This window comes from Echeneis naucrates, chromosome 9 (genome assembly GCF_900963305.1).
Source record: "Echeneis naucrates chromosome 9, fEcheNa1.1, whole genome shotgun sequence".
Lineage (NCBI taxonomy): Eukaryota > Metazoa > Chordata > Actinopteri > Carangiformes > Echeneidae > Echeneis > Echeneis naucrates.
Window position 1 is genome coordinate 22,624,456 of NC_042519.1, and position 15,345 is coordinate 22,639,800.

General features: G+C 43.5%; 1 protein-coding gene across 2 annotated transcripts in view; it reads left to right on the plus strand.

The window, feature by feature from the left end:
- fras1 (Fraser extracellular matrix complex subunit 1) overlaps positions 1-15,345 on the plus strand; it is a 162,762-nt gene that overhangs the window by 123,305 nt on the left and 24,112 nt on the right. The window contains exons 31-42 of one of the 2 annotated variants that reach the window (XM_029510392.1): positions 605-721; positions 1,042-1,156; positions 1,935-2,072; positions 3,619-3,651; positions 5,521-5,652; positions 5,875-6,003; positions 6,505-6,752; positions 7,376-7,527; positions 8,783-8,945; positions 10,818-10,950; positions 13,636-13,826; positions 14,389-14,545. In XM_029510392.1, the coding sequence (XP_029366252.1) occupies positions 605-721; positions 1,042-1,156; positions 1,935-2,072; positions 3,619-3,651; positions 5,521-5,652; positions 5,875-6,003; positions 6,505-6,752; positions 7,376-7,527; positions 8,783-8,945; positions 10,818-10,950; positions 13,636-13,826; positions 14,389-14,545 (1,708 nt within the window). The remainder of the gene's footprint in view (positions 1-604; positions 722-1,041; positions 1,157-1,934; positions 2,073-3,618; positions 3,652-5,520; positions 5,653-5,874; positions 6,004-6,504; positions 6,753-7,375; positions 7,528-8,782; positions 8,946-10,817; positions 10,951-13,635; positions 13,827-14,388; positions 14,546-15,345) is intronic. The other variant, XM_029510393.1, reaches the window with a different exon arrangement.

Here is a 15,345-nt window from a genome sequence, read left to right on the forward strand (position 1 = left end):
TTTTTTTTTTTTTTTTCAGTTAGTACGAACATTAATTTGGACTCAAAAATGATGAGACATTGGTTGTCAGAGGTCAAAGGTCACACATGCTACGAGGTGAATAGGTTTTATGTGACAGAATAAACGAGGATTTGATCTGAAACTAGTTTCAGTGGCAGAGGGATACGTTTTCAAATTAGGCTTTCAGGGATTCTATTTTTACAATAAACATCACAGATTGGTTTCTCATTCGGGTGAATTTTCCCCAAACAGACACATCCTTCATTAACATTCTCGTAGCGTGGAAAGTGATTTATTAAAGAAACTGGTTGAGCCTCAGCGGTGCGTCCCTGCAGCGCAGACTGATGTCAGGCTCGCTCTCTGTTGCCGCAGTTATTGGGCTGCAGCTTGTTTTTGCTTTTTATCACGTCTGTTGTATCTCAGTCCTGCCGAATCGCAACACAAATGAGCCGCAAGTGCGAGTTGGAAAAACAGACATATATAACGTTGAAGTGCTGCAGACGTCAAGATAAGAGAACCGAGTATAGCTAGATAAGAGAGGAGGTGGCACACGGAGGTTGTCAGTCCTTATTGTGAGAGTGTGTGTCTGTGTGTGTGTGTGCAGGTTTCCACTGAGGCGGACCCCGTCATACAGAGCGACACCCAGACCTTCACCATCGGAGTCCTGCCTCAGATCCCAGGATTCCCCCAGCTGGCCCCGGACTGCGACCTGCAGGTCACGGTGAGGCGTCACCTCACAATCACAACAACACAATGAAAGAGCGTTTCATTGTGTTGTGTTTTTTGTTTTTTTTTTATCAATGAGTCACAAAGTGACGCTGCTCGATAAATTGATTGTTTTTTTTTTTTATGGTCCCCAACATTCAGATTTCGTTCCAGTTTTTACTCTTATTGACTCATTTCATTTAGAACTTCATGGCGTTCAATAGCTGATGTGTATTCTGTGCCTGAAAAGTTCTCCCCTGGTGTCGGTCTCTCGGCCGTAATCACACGGATCGTATCGGAGTGGGAGGATATCATAGTTCCTGTGTGTGTGTGCAGGCTCTCGAGGATCGAGTGACTGAGATAACACCTTCGGCTCTGTCTTTCGTCGACTCCGAGACTCCCGACGAGAAGCTCGTCTACAACATCACCAAACCACTTCTGCCAGGACAAGGTCACACACACACACACACACACGCTGAAACACAAACAAAACAAACAAAAACAAAAGTGGACGATGGCTGTACGTTCTTATCCGAGTTGTGTGAGCGTGTAGCAGAGTTCACTTCCTGCCCGGCTGGTTGACAGCAGCCTCAGCTGGGAGTTTAACGTGCTGTGGAGCTGCGACCGTCAGCTTCCTCTCTAATGAGAGGATTCACAACTCATTCGCTAATGGGCCGACAAATTTACGCTGAAATTATTTTGGGCAGAGCCAGTGAGGAGGAGGAAGCATTCATCAACAACGTTTCATTTGCAAATATCGTCTTTGACCTTTGCAGGAGCCGCTTCCTGTTCATGTTGGCCACATTAAGATCGATCTGAATGTGGCCAACATGAACGTGTCTCATCTGTTCACGGCCGCAGCGGCTGAATGAATTAATCTGTCGGATCGATGCGGTTTGGTTCGACAGGCAGTTTCTGAGTAACAACACAAAGAGAGGAAGGAGCGTTTCAGTATCACAATGTCTGACGTTCATATGAAGTTCTCACATTTCTCTGCTTCCAATCTTGTGTCACGCCGACAAAACAAAACACAAATTCATCTGCTAATAAAACACAATTTAACACAAACATCTAATGTTCTGAAAAAACATCATGGAATTATTCTTTTTATCATGTTTATTTATTCATTTTGTTTTATACCTCCATATTAAGGTGTGCCTGTCTTTCTTCCTTTAGCAGGGCTAAATTAAATCTTTTCTCCTTTTTTTTAATTATTATTATTATTCCAGGAGCGATTGAACATCGGGACAGACCGTACACGCCAGCGACTCACTTCACTCAGGCTGACGTCAACAACGGCAAGATCATCTACAGACCGCCGCAGGCCCCGTCACACCTCCAGGAGCTCTACCAGTACTCCTTCATCGGTCAGATACAAGCCGACGCTCACACACTTTTTTTTTTTTAGGTTTCAACATTTTGGAAGAGAAACCTAATCGATGTGAAATGGCTCCAGAGGCCGGGCCTATTTCAGGAAGCAGCCACATAATATTGATCTTTTAGCCTCCGCCCACCACACGCCATTTCTGTGGAAACTAAAAACAAGCGCTCTCAGCCTCTTAACACTGTGTTAGGTTCCTGCTTTCACCACATACGGTCTGCAGATGTGGATTTACTATTCATAGAGCTCCCGCAGGTTCACAAAGCACACGACTGGATGTGTCAACCGAAGTTACTCTGGTGTTTCTGTTAAAGAGCCGCCGCTCCGTTATCACATCACTGTTGATTTACCCGACTCGGCGAGGGCTCTCAGTCTCTTTGTCACTTTTGTCGAATATGAAAAGCACTGAAATGATATCAGTTTTCTTCTTGAACAGAATATCTGTTTTCCAGAGTAGTTTAGATTTTCTCCAGAGAGGCCAGGGTGGTCAAAGAGTCTGACGCTTTGACACACTACAGGCAAAGTCGATGGCTATATCTCAGAAAATGTGCGCTTCGCTTCGTGTGTAGATTTGACACCAGCATGTGCAGCCGTTTTCTGAGTCGCCTGCATGTTGTCAGCGTCATATTCAAAAGCAGAATGTTCCTTCAATTATGAATAAAACAAGTTGACAAGGCAAACAATTTGTCAGATCAAGTAATTACATTTTTCCAGCCATGCAGTGCATGCTGGGTGCGTCCTTCCAGTCTGTGCTACTTAAAATCCCAACTAAAGTCTGTCAAGCGAACGCAGCACGATAAAGCGCCAGCGTTCGATCTAGACAGGAAATAAAGATGAACGTGGCATCCCGGAGGTTTCTGAAGAGCAGATCTGAAGCTCAGTTTAGTTACCAGACTACATTTTTTGCTTTGGCGGGCTGCAAAAACAGAGAAAGTATATTCAGCACCAAAGCAGATGTCATCCTCGATAAATTTACCCGACTTCAGTGTCACTCAAGTTTCTTAGCGGCACAAAAGAAATCCTTCTATTTCCCTCCACAGAGTTGAATTACTGTCATAGAAAATGCAATGTTTTGTCTTTTACCGTTCAAGGCTGGAGAGCTCTCATCGTTCAATATACATTTGGTTCACAAAGTGGAATCTGTGAGTGATCGTTTCTTTTAATCTGGGAATTGTTTGGTGAACTCATTCAGGGATTTTGCAGTATATATGTGTATCCCGGGGCGGCTCGGTACACACGATGCATATTTAAAGAGGAGGAGAGGCGTTTTAACTGTTTTCAAGACAATCTTTAGTTTCAAAGGGAATTTTTGATCCCGTTTTTAAGAGACACGGTCCAAAAGATAATCCGTAATCCAAGATCAAAGCTGACTTTAGTTTCTCTTAATCTGGGTCTGTGGAGCTCCAGTGGAAAGCCTTGCATCAGTAAAGCTCTCTTGTTGCCTCCAAACTTTTTTCAGTTAATTTTTTGTGTAATCCTGTTTTTAATTTTATTTTATGGCCTGACAGTTTGTTTGTTTTTGAAATCGACAGGTTTACCGGAGTCCCTGAGTATCTATTTTACAGGTAAATACTTTGACCCCTTCATCTGCGCTCTCATTTCTTCCTCCAGCTGAAACGTTTGCCTCTCATCTTTATCTCCTGTCGGGACCTTTCTCCTGATCTCGCCTGGTTTTCTGCTGTTGAGTCATTCCTTTCATTTCCTCTCCTCTCTTGATCTCTCCTTGTCTCTCTCTCCTTCCTCTTGTCGGAGCGCTTCCTTTTTCTGGTTTTCTTCCTCCTCTGTTCTATTTTTCTTTCATCTTCTCTCAGCTTTTAAATCCAGCTCCTCATTGTTCTTCTCTTGTTCCTCCCCCTCCCCACCCAAAAAAAGTCTCTCTCCCATTACTTATTTTCATCGACACCACTTCCCTCCTCTCCTCTGTCGCCTCGCTCTTTGTTCCTTTCATCACTTCCACGCCGATCAGCTCGGCTGGTACCTTCAGATCCTCTGTGATTCTCAGTTCTGCCGTTAAGCTGCAGATAAAACTCTCAGTCTGTCCTGTTTGCTGCACGTCTGATGGAGTAACTCCAACGTCGCCAACTGCAGCTCTGCGAGAAATATGTGTTTACGAGTATTCAGAAGGGGGGTCACCGAAGTGCTTTTCACTTTTTCGTGCAGACCTGGAGGCCATCACATCCTCAGACGTTTTTATCCTCCATCCATCCTATTTCCGTTCTGCCTTTAAAGCGCTCAGAGTAAACAATGGCTCCTTTTGCTGGCCAGTAAAACGTCATCAACATTTATCAGCAGTTGGTTATTGGTGCAGAGGAGCAGCTTCGGCGCAGGCTTGTGTTTTTCTACTCTGCGGCACCGAATCGGCCAACTTCAATAACAAATTGCAACATTTTTAAGCAACCTGAGTTTTTCAATTTGTTAGAATTTGCTGAATTTTCTCTCTATCTGTATTTAAGAAGTGAATTTATTGCTGCTTTTGGTTTGTCTGCGAGATGAAAGAAGAGATTCAAAGTCACAACGGTGAAAACATACCAACAACAACCAACATAAAATCACCTGTTGGTTTGTGAATTTTAATAATCAGCCTTTCAAATGAATGTGAAACACATTTAAATACTAACACATCAGCATGTTAAACCAACAGAAATGTTATGAAGAGAAAATACAAATAGTCTCTGAATGTCTTTCAGAAATTAGCTATGACCATTTTTAAATGTTGTATTGGAGCATCTGCTTCTTAAAAAGGTGACTTTATTCACAGTATTATGAATATATTCTTGAATAATAAAGTATTGTAAAAAAATAAAAAAAGAAGCAGACAAAAATGCTTTTAGTCTTTAATGCGTCACTTTTACTGCCACAATTAAATGCACCAAAACGCGTTGCATTTGCATAACATGGCGTTTACTTCAGCGTTCACTCAGAACATAGAAGGCAATAACATAAAAAATAATACCACGAAGAAAAGAAATGCAACTCCATTGTTTTCTTTTATCATTAAAATCCACACCTGAAATAATCAAACAGGAAGTAGACATCGACGTCAAAGTCACAATTTCAGTGTGACACCAACAATCTCCCTGCTTTTTCTATCCAAAAGCACAAAGTCGTCTTCATTCTTCTTTTTGTTTTTATTATTCTTATTATTTTTCCAGACATTTCACACTGATTCCTGATGAATCGTGTTGATGTTTTTAATTACAGTGATCTCACGTCGTGGTTGTTGTTTCCTTTTCTTATTAATAAGCTCGTATTTGAAGGCTGATTAAGTTTCATTCTTTAAAAATATCACTCAGAAGTGGATCTGGGGAGATAATTACCCTGAGATGGGGTGTGTTTGTTTCCATGAGTCTCTTCCTATCTAATTTGTTCACCCATATATTTGTGTTTGTGTGTTTTGTGTTAATTTGTGTGTCTGCTTTGGCGGGCTGCCTCAGTGTCGGATGGCGAGCACACCACTCCCGAGCTGGACTTTGTCGTCCTGCTGCTGTCGAACCACCAGCAGCCGCCGGTGTTTCAGGCTCTGGATCCGCTGCTGGAGGTCAGCCTGGGAGGACAGGCCGCCATAGGTAACACACACACAGACACGCAAAACACACACAAAATACACAATATTAATTTCCAAGAAGAGCGCCTGCGGTGAAGGCGTCCAGTAAGTGATGATGGTGTTTGTTTCAGACCCAGATGATCAATAATCCTGGTGTGTGTGTTTATAGTCTGGCAGACTGTTCATTTTCTCATTCTCCTACTTCATCTTTCTTTTTTGTGCGTTTGTGTGTGTATGTGTGCAGGTGGTCAGCAGCTGGCTGTGAGCGATGCTGACACGGCTCCAGATGAGCTGGAGTTCGAGGTGGTGGAAGCTCCAATTCACGGAGAGCTAATAAAGACTGATGGAAACACGCACACCAGCATGACCAACGGTGCGAGGACACACACACACACATCTGAGAAGCTGTCGAACAAACACAAAACACCAAAGGAGGCTTTACAAATGCAGGATGATCGTTTATTTCTGATTCTGCTTGTTTTCTGGAAATTTTCCCTTCAGTTTCAGTGAAGTTTCCCATAAATTTCAGGCCTTCTGAGCGGTTCTCTGTGGAAGGAAGGCTTTGATGGTTTCACTGCATTAATGAAGAACCTCGACCTGATTTAGAATCAGATGAAACATGGAGGTCGACTTTCCTACGATGGGGAACCTTTCACCTTTTCTGTATTAATCTGAAAATTAATCTAATTAAGATACTTTAGAAATTATGTTCAGGAAGAGCAGACACACACACACACACACACACACACACACAATAATGGGTTCATCATTTTTACTGCCGTTAATTGTCAGTTTTACAAAGAACAGGAAACGAGAAGCAGTCGATGACCATCAGTAGATCCGCAGATAACTGACCACGCCTCCGTCTCCTCAGGCGACATCTTCACCTTCAGCGACGTCACCCGCAACGTGCTGCTCTACCGACACGCCGGCCTCTCCGCCGAGGACGACGCCATCACCTTCTCGGTGAGCGACGGCATCTCCATGGCGACCACCGTGGTGCAGGTGGCGGTTCTGGGCGCCGGGGGCGACGGGCCTCGGCGTGACCCCGCGGCCACCCTGTCGCTGGAGGTGGGCGAGAAAAGCAGCACCGTGATCAAACGCTCGCACCTCGCCTACACGGTGAGTGACAGAGATCACAGCAACTCCAGCAGGTCTTTGATTTTTTATTTATGAAGTTAAGAAGCTTTGAAAAGACTTCAGGTTATTTCAGCTCAAAGAGCATTTTGGTTCAGTGCCACGTAAAGAAAATATCTTAATGGTGAAAAATGGTGCGTTTGTTCGTCACATATGTATAGTTTTAATGTAATTATTCATTCATTTATTTACCTTTATTGGTAAAATAAAGCAGCAGTATCAGGCTACTGAATTATGTAACATGATTATAATATTATGTATGTAACTGTAATGTATTTTACAAATAAAATAGGAAATACTTATAAAAGTGTAGTGAGTGTGATATATTTATTTATTAAATTATATTTCATAAAGTATATAGATTTACATATATTATTTTAATAATATAATATGTAGGGCTTAGGGGCGTGGCTTTGGAGGGGGCGTGGCAGCTTTGTTGTGACATCACAAAGTTCCAGAAGTCCCGATGGCTCATTTTAAGTCTCAGTTTCTTTGTGCGTTGGTATTTTCACAGCTTTGAAACAGAACCTAGACCTGATTTTTACAAACAAGAAGACGTGGACATGAAACCTTCGACATGTTCTCACCACCTGTTTTACTGTTTTCAGGACAACACGTCCCCGGACGACCAGATCCGGATCCAGCTGGTCTCTGTGCCGATGTACGGCATCCTGACCAGGAGCCAGTCTCAGCAGGAGCACCAGGAACTGAGGGAGTATTCCTCCTTCACCATGGAGGACATCAAGCAGCACAGGATCAGGTCAGAAATCTGACCTTTGACCTCCCATGGTTCTCTGCAATCATTCAAGCTTCCTGCTAACCTTCAAGCCACGAGTGTCTAAAACTTGTTGCCCAGAAGAACAGCTGTGGGTTCTTAGTTTCCCGTGATGTTCTCAAACTTCAAACTGAATATCCACATAAAACCCAAGAATGACTTTCAGCTGTCGTTCTGTAAAGCAGGAAAACTTCGTGACGGTCCGACGGGAGGGAAGAGTTCTACAGCTAAAAAAAAAAAAAAAAAAAAAGTTCAGGGGCCATTAAGGGCTCCCTCACGATCACGATTTCTTTTAGGAATTAGAAGTAGGACTGGAGGGACTTTATTTAGAATTGATCCAGTGTTAAATCTTATGAATCCATGGAGGAGCGTAGAACCCTTCAACGAAAATTAAAACATGAGCGCCACTTCCACCCGAGTCAAGAGATTTGTGTAGGATAAGAGCGACGTGTTCCTGGTTAGCAGAGGTGTCGATGCGACATGTTTTACATGGAAGAAGTCTGAGAACTAAAAAGGGTGCTTGGAGGACTCTTCATGCTGCAGTCCTCATCATGATCAGTTTCTCTGATTGCAGTTTCAGTCAGCTGGGATCATCTTCCCACCTCCATTTTTTGCTTTCCTTTCCAGACTAATATTTCTGCTCATGAGATGAGAGCCTGCGCTGACATTAACGTCCTCTTCCAAAATAAATTTGAATGAAGAAAAAAAACAGAAAACAAACTAATTTGAAGGATGTAGTTCAGCCGCCCTTTTTCCTCCATTACGTTCAGTGTGACTGAGCCTGTTGGCATAAGCAAGCCCAATTAGCGCCACTCTGATAACACCTACAAGAGGCAGTGAAGCCTTCCCGTGAGAGGGAAATATAAATATCTGCATGCTAACGGCTTCATTTCCATAACGCAGGCCCTGATTAGCTTCAGCGCAGGACCATCTCCGGGGGCAATCTTCAAATCGCCTGCTTTAGTTTTGTCTGTGTGGCGCCGGCTCGTACAAATAAGAGCCAGGAATTGTTTTATGAGAGTTAAATGGGATTAGAGAAGATTATACTGGTATGGATTTCAGTTTTATAAGTGCTTTGCAGAGATTACCAGCTGTATCGCTGTGGGAGGGCTAAAACATAGCTCTTCTCAGACTTCAATTAATGGAAGAGGAGACACACGGACAGGCAGATATTTATATATTCATTACTGTGACAGATTTAGAGGCTTCTTTGATTGGATGACCTCACTTCCGTCTGCAGGTACATCACTTCATTAGAGACGGGCAGCCAGCCGGTTACCGACATCTTTCACTTTGTCGTCTACGACGGAGACAACAATCGCCTGGACAATCAGATGTGCACCATCACGGTCACCTCCACGCCCCGCCAGCCACCGGCGGTCACGGTCCGCAGCGGCATCAAGGTACGGAAGAATCTTATGTGAAAAGGTTTGATGGTCTTTTTTTAACAGAAAGAAGGGAGAGGCTTTGCTGCAGAAGCCGCCTGGTGACCTCTGCTCTCGGGCTGCATTTTGAATACTTACAACATCAGGTCACGGGCCGTTTAACCTTGTTTAGAGTCTGTGCTGCATGCTGAATAGAACGAGCTCCAAAAATATGAGGTTATCTCCCCGGAGCACTCCCGTGTAATCACACTGTCACTCGATCGTGCTTTTCTGTTATGTTGTAAATGACCTTTTCTGTAATGCTGTAAATTAGCATGTTAACACTACGACACATTAGCCCATTTTTTCTGGACTGTTAAGCCTCATGCCGTCAGTTACTGAGCTGTCTTTGTCTTCCCCCAACTCATTCGTTGAGTTACCAGCAATTAAGCACCGTCAGTAAATTTTAATGGTCAGAAAGTTTCATTTGGCATCGAATCACCAGATTCATACTCGAAGACCTTTGCAGGTGTGGATATGACGTTTGTCATCAGATTGTTCTGCACAGTACACTTTATTATTTCCTTAAAATGGTGATGCTTTTGTTTATAAGGGGCATTTCCCAGTTTTACATTAAAGTAGTAACATATGAAAACTTATTTTATTATTCTATTCATGATTTATGAAGTGTTAATCTGTCTGAGTCGGACCAACCTCTGGAAAAAAATGTCTCAGGAGCTCAGGCAGAGTCTTTTCATCTGTGTGGAAACAAACACAAGAGTCCACCCAGTTTGCGGTGCGTTTGACACATAATCAGTGAAAACCTCCTCTGATCAAATACCCGCTGGAGCTTTCCCCTCGGCTGATAAACGTCAGACCGAGTCGTGTTCTTTTTCCATCGTTGCTCTCTTTTTAAAAGGAGTGAACGTTGTAACACGAGAAAGAACAAGCCAACGCTTTGACAGAGAGAGAGCGTTCGGTGTCAGTGCTAATGAACAGCAGGCCGGTATTCTCTGCAGGCTGTCAAAACTCTGCATGCTCTGTGTGGAAATCTCCTCTTAGCCCGGAGGCCCGAAAGAAGGAAGCAGGGCGGAGGGTCGTCTCGGTGTACACAACAAAGTGACTGCAGCTGATGACAGTTTGATTTGTGTTGGGGAAATTAAAAAGCACATCATAAAGGTAACGGCTACTCTGAGGCCCGCGTTCATTTAGCAGCTTTGTTATAGCTTTAAATTCTTCCGCCGGGGATTCAGAAGAAAGTCTGTAAATTTAGGACTTCTAAAATCAATGGATTTAAAATCAAAGTTTTGAAATGTGTTCATCAAATTTTTCAGAAGTTCAGGAAGAAGTGCGTTCCTGCTCTAAATGGATCATCATTTAAAAAAATGATACAACATGATGTTGTATTGAAGACTGTAAATCAGGAAAACGTTTACTGAGGAGGAGGACGGACGCTTTCCCGTAGACTTCAACACAGTCTTGACAACCAGTGGAGTTTTAAGAGGCCAGAGTTTATGTTTTTGCTTTGAGATTGTTTGGATCACAAAGGAAGGAGTCGCACAGCATCCTCAGAACACAAACTCCTGAAGGATCGATCAGCCCGGACGGATCGATGTCCAGAAATCCTGGACGGTGCCTGAGCTGAGACATCTGAGAGACGAGGACGAGGACGTAGATCCAGATTTTAAACATCAGGCAGTGAGGCAGGGACGGTCAGCGGAGACAGAGAGTTTGGATACTGATGTGACGATCTGAAAGTTCTGAGACGGTTCTGGAAAGTTTGAGTTTACATCGGGCATCTGAATGAACAACGCAGAACCTGATTTTGAAGCTTCCTGGTTCTTCTAAGAATTTTTATTTATCTTATTTCTTTTTTTCTTTTTTTTTTTGTGATTGTCTTTGACATTCCAGGTCCAGGAAGGCGGTCGTGTGCAGCTGTCGTCCAATCACATCGTGGTCTCAGACCTGGACACGCCCAGGAAGGACCTGCTGGTCTGGCTGGTCAGTCCTCCGAAACACGGCTTCATCGAAAACACCAAGAGAGGTGAGAGCTGCCGCCGTGTGCATGTTTAAACACAAATACACAAAGTGGTTATTTGTGTACGCGGTACATCTTCATTACCCCGTGACAGTTTTCACATTTCTATTTGTGTCTCACACACAGACACACACGCTCACACTCATTGCTGGTTGAATTCCCCGCAGAGCCGATGCCATCTGTCACAGCGTGATTATGTTGTGGATTAAGCGCTGCCAGATAGCCGGCCACAGATGGAGCAATTGTTGACTGAATGCTCGCTCAACCGCTGCTGCGCTTTCCCTCCATCCTCCCGTGGAAGAGTTTGGATTAAAAATTTCTAAAAAGTTTTTTAAAAAGTTAAAGAAAAAAATAAAAAGGTGAGAGGATCTGAAAGGGAAGTGATATCTTCCGCTGGGGAGATGTGCGGTTGAGAGAGTGGGTTTGAATTAAAATATCAAATAAAAGATTTGGATGTAGACGCAGCTGGCAACGCAAAACGGGATGATAAATTTAACTGCTAATGAGGTCAAACTATTTTTGGGGTTGTTAATACTTTAAAGAACAAATAAGGATGTTTGGAGTTTTTTTTCTGATGTTCCAAAAAATCAGTGTTTCCTTCAACCTGGCACAGATAAAAGATGCTTCACGTTAAAGGAAGAGGAGGAGAAGCAGGAAGTTATCATAGTTTATGGAAGCACAATACTTATTTACTTTGAAGCCGATTTCACAAATTAGGTAGCATAACAGACAACATGTGCAAACAAAGAAATGTTTTTTATCATTGCACGTTGCTGCAAAAAATCTCTCAAGCTTCACGTTTAAATATGAGTCTTTTTTTTTTTAAGTAAAAAGGAACTATTCCTTGTTTTGGTGATACAAATTTTAAAAGTCAAAACACACACAACCACCATTTAGTGTTAAAGTTGTGCATTAGTATTTTATTTTTCTGTGGTCAAACAGTTTCAAAGATCAAGAACTTGAAGTGCCTGACAAACTTTGCTGAATAAAACAGGCATTAAAAGCCATTTGTCTGTATTAGCAACGTTTTTAAGCGTTAAAGGAACTATTCATAGCTAACACTAATTGTTCATATTGATTTAAATTTGTTGAGTCTCCAAATTTGGAAAGCAAAACCAATTTCAACTCCTCTTTCTAAGTTTCCAATAGCGACTCAGCGTAGACTCTGATCTGCCCCTGAGGGCAAAGGAAGTATTTTTAATATATGAAAACAAAAGAAGAGTTCCCGTCGTGCGACAATCACGACCATCTGCAAGAAAGATCATTATCAAACTGAGAGTCTAAGAAAAGTTTTTTTATTGAAACAGATGTGAAATAATTACCCTTCTTTATAAGACAGCTTGATGTGATGAAGTGTTCCTGCCGTCTGCAGCTGCGGATGAGCAGCACTCCCTCCACGTCGCCGCTGCAGCGGAGGGACAGTTGTTGGTATTCTGCAGAGTCCTGTCTGAGCTGACAGGACTGCTGCCGGCCGGTTTCCTCCCACAAAAGCATCGAGCTTCCTGTTGATGTGAACACAAAAAGGCAAAAAGGAACACAAAATAAAGTTGTTCACATTTGTGCCCAACGTGTGGATCGGCATACACCTCTACACATTCGCACCTGACAGGCGTCCGCTGGGACATTGTGCGCTTACATTTGTAAGACAAGCACATACAAGGACGCATTGAAGATGCTCTCCAACATTATGCATTTTAATTTTAATAGGAGCGGCAGCACGGGCACATTAAGGTTCAAACTGATGAGCGATGTTAGTTCGTCAGTCTGCTGCCTGAGTGAGACATTTCAGTTTATTTATACAACCTTCAGCTCCACGTTTGTACTGTATATTTATATTTATGACAAAAAAAAATAAATCTGTGAGAGGAACAGAAGCCATTTAATGTCATTTCTGCATTCAGTTCATGCAGTTTGAATCTTAATGTGAAGGGTGAACCACATGAACATCTCATCTGTCCATTTTTATTCAACACAATAATTAAAACTTTTTGTGTCATTTGGTTCCAGTTGACAAACATTGCTTTTCCTTTAAAAAAAAAAAAAAAAAAGATAATATCCTGTTACCCAGATGTTTTCGGGATATTTAATATCGTTTTCAAAAAGATGTTTTCTTGTAAACTTCCAATTTGAAGTTATTGGCGATATTTGTATGAATATCTTATCTGCTGAACTTCCTGTTGTTTGTCCATATTTTATAAACTTTCACACACTTTTATTTGTGTTGTTCGGTCTGAGATGAGATATCAGCGGTGTCCTGATGTTCCGTCCTGATCAGGATTCTGCGAAGGTTCCCGCTCAGATAAGAGCCTCTCTTCGCTCGCCCAATGGAGATGTGATGTGATTTACTGTTGTGAAACACACACACACACAAAAATATACACAACAGCGACTCCCCACGGATCCCTGACTCAACTCGCCACGGACTCATCCATCTTCTGTGACAGCGACGCTCACACTTTGTCTGCAGCTTCTGAGATTTCAGGGTTGATTTTGTTCACTCATGGCCGCTCTCCCCTCCGACTGCCACACACTTCTGTCTGCTGCCGTCCCGACTGCCCGATCGTATAAACGATAGCTGCATGTGAAAGTGGACGTTGATTGTACCGGTTGTACTGTTAAGTCAGATTGTATTGAAAGCTATGGGAAAACAGCCCCGTGTCCCACCCGTCTCCCTGTTCTTTTGTCCACCAGGGGGCTCGGTGGGCGGCTCGAGGGTCGTCACCCCGGACGTGCCCTTCACCGTGGAGGACTTGACGTCCGACCACATCTTCTACGTCCAGGACAGCCAGAGCGACGCCGGGGCCAAGCAGGACGTCTTCAGCTTCTACATCAGCGACGGTCACAGCCAGACTGAGGCCTTCAACGTGGAGATCGACATCCAGGTAAACGCCGGGGTCAAAGGGCAGCTCAAGCTCATGATGTTAATCCAAACATTTTCATTTGGGGGATTGAATTCCTTCATCGTCCATCCTGCTCCAGGAATCCTTTTCCGCACGCTTTTCTTCTCAGTGAAGCTTCTTGATTGTATTTAACTCGTTTTGAGAGGGAACACTGCTGAAGTTCAGTTGGCAGCAGTGCAGATGGAAAGAGATGAGGGGAAACACGACGGCTGCACGCATCGGTCCATCACACACAGCTGCTCTCTTAAAACCAACAGCCTTGGTTTTTGTTTTTATCCCCAACCTCAACAAAGCTCAGCCTCTCAATCCATCACACAGGCCTGTTGAAGGTCTTGAGCTGAATTGATGGTGCCGTCGGTGAGCCGTGTGCGTACAGTATACGGACCGCGGGGAGGGATTTCACATAAAAACTCAAAATACAGGTCTCCATCTTTCTTCCCTCTGAAATAAAGAGCATTCAACAAGAAATCGGGGCCTCAGCTAAATTTCATACATCATCAGTGCAGAAAGTGAGTCAGCGTTCGGTTTCTGTTCCCTCCCTCAGCAGAGCAAAGAGGTCAGCGAGCCCGTGATGTCGGTCAGCAGCATCCACGTGGAGGAAAACTCCGGGGTCGTCATCACCAACTCGTCCCTCAGCGTCGATGACCGGGACACACCGGAGAACGAGATCCTCTTCACCATCAAGAGAATCCCCCACTACGGTGAGCTCACGCCCAACCCGTGAAAACCAGGTGTGAACCGGCAGACAGGTAACCAGCCAAGGTGACAGGAAAACACAGAAAAGACAACACCTCACTTTAATTACCCAGTTTTAGCTGCTAAACTGAGTCCAAATCCAACACAGGCGCCGTCACACCCCATAAATCCAGTTAATAATGGAGAAGCCTTGTTTCCACCAGAGTGTTTTTATGTCGTGACCAAGAACTGCGTCATCCGGCGCAGTTGTTGTGCTTTTATGGTATCACTGATGTGTTTACGCCACTTCTAAGGCGTTAATCGATGCGTTTATGACTTATGATCCAATTTAACAATCAAATTTCACCTCACACTGCGTCGCAAGTTCAGGCTCCCCGTAGTGAAGGTAGAAAGTGTAATCGAGGTCGACCGCCATTTCATTGGCATCATACGGATGCAAAATGAAAGCCATGAGGTAAGATGTCGGACGATGCAGAGGTCCTGGTATATTTCCACCAAAACACACACTCATGTATACTCATACCAGATATTTCATCAACACACTCGCACACAGTCACAACCACAAATAAACAGAGTCCAACTTTTTGACAGCAAATAGTTCTGATCACGAAACACAATCTCTCACTTCCTACATACACAACCACACAATCTAAAACCAAACAAATTCACCGGTCGTCTGCCGCCATCGTTCACGACATCACACACACACACACACACACACACAATGGAATCAGCTGACTTCCAAACAATCTGTTTCGCTTTGCAGGCAAATTGAGTTTTCTCTCTCACGCCTGCCAAAAAAAAA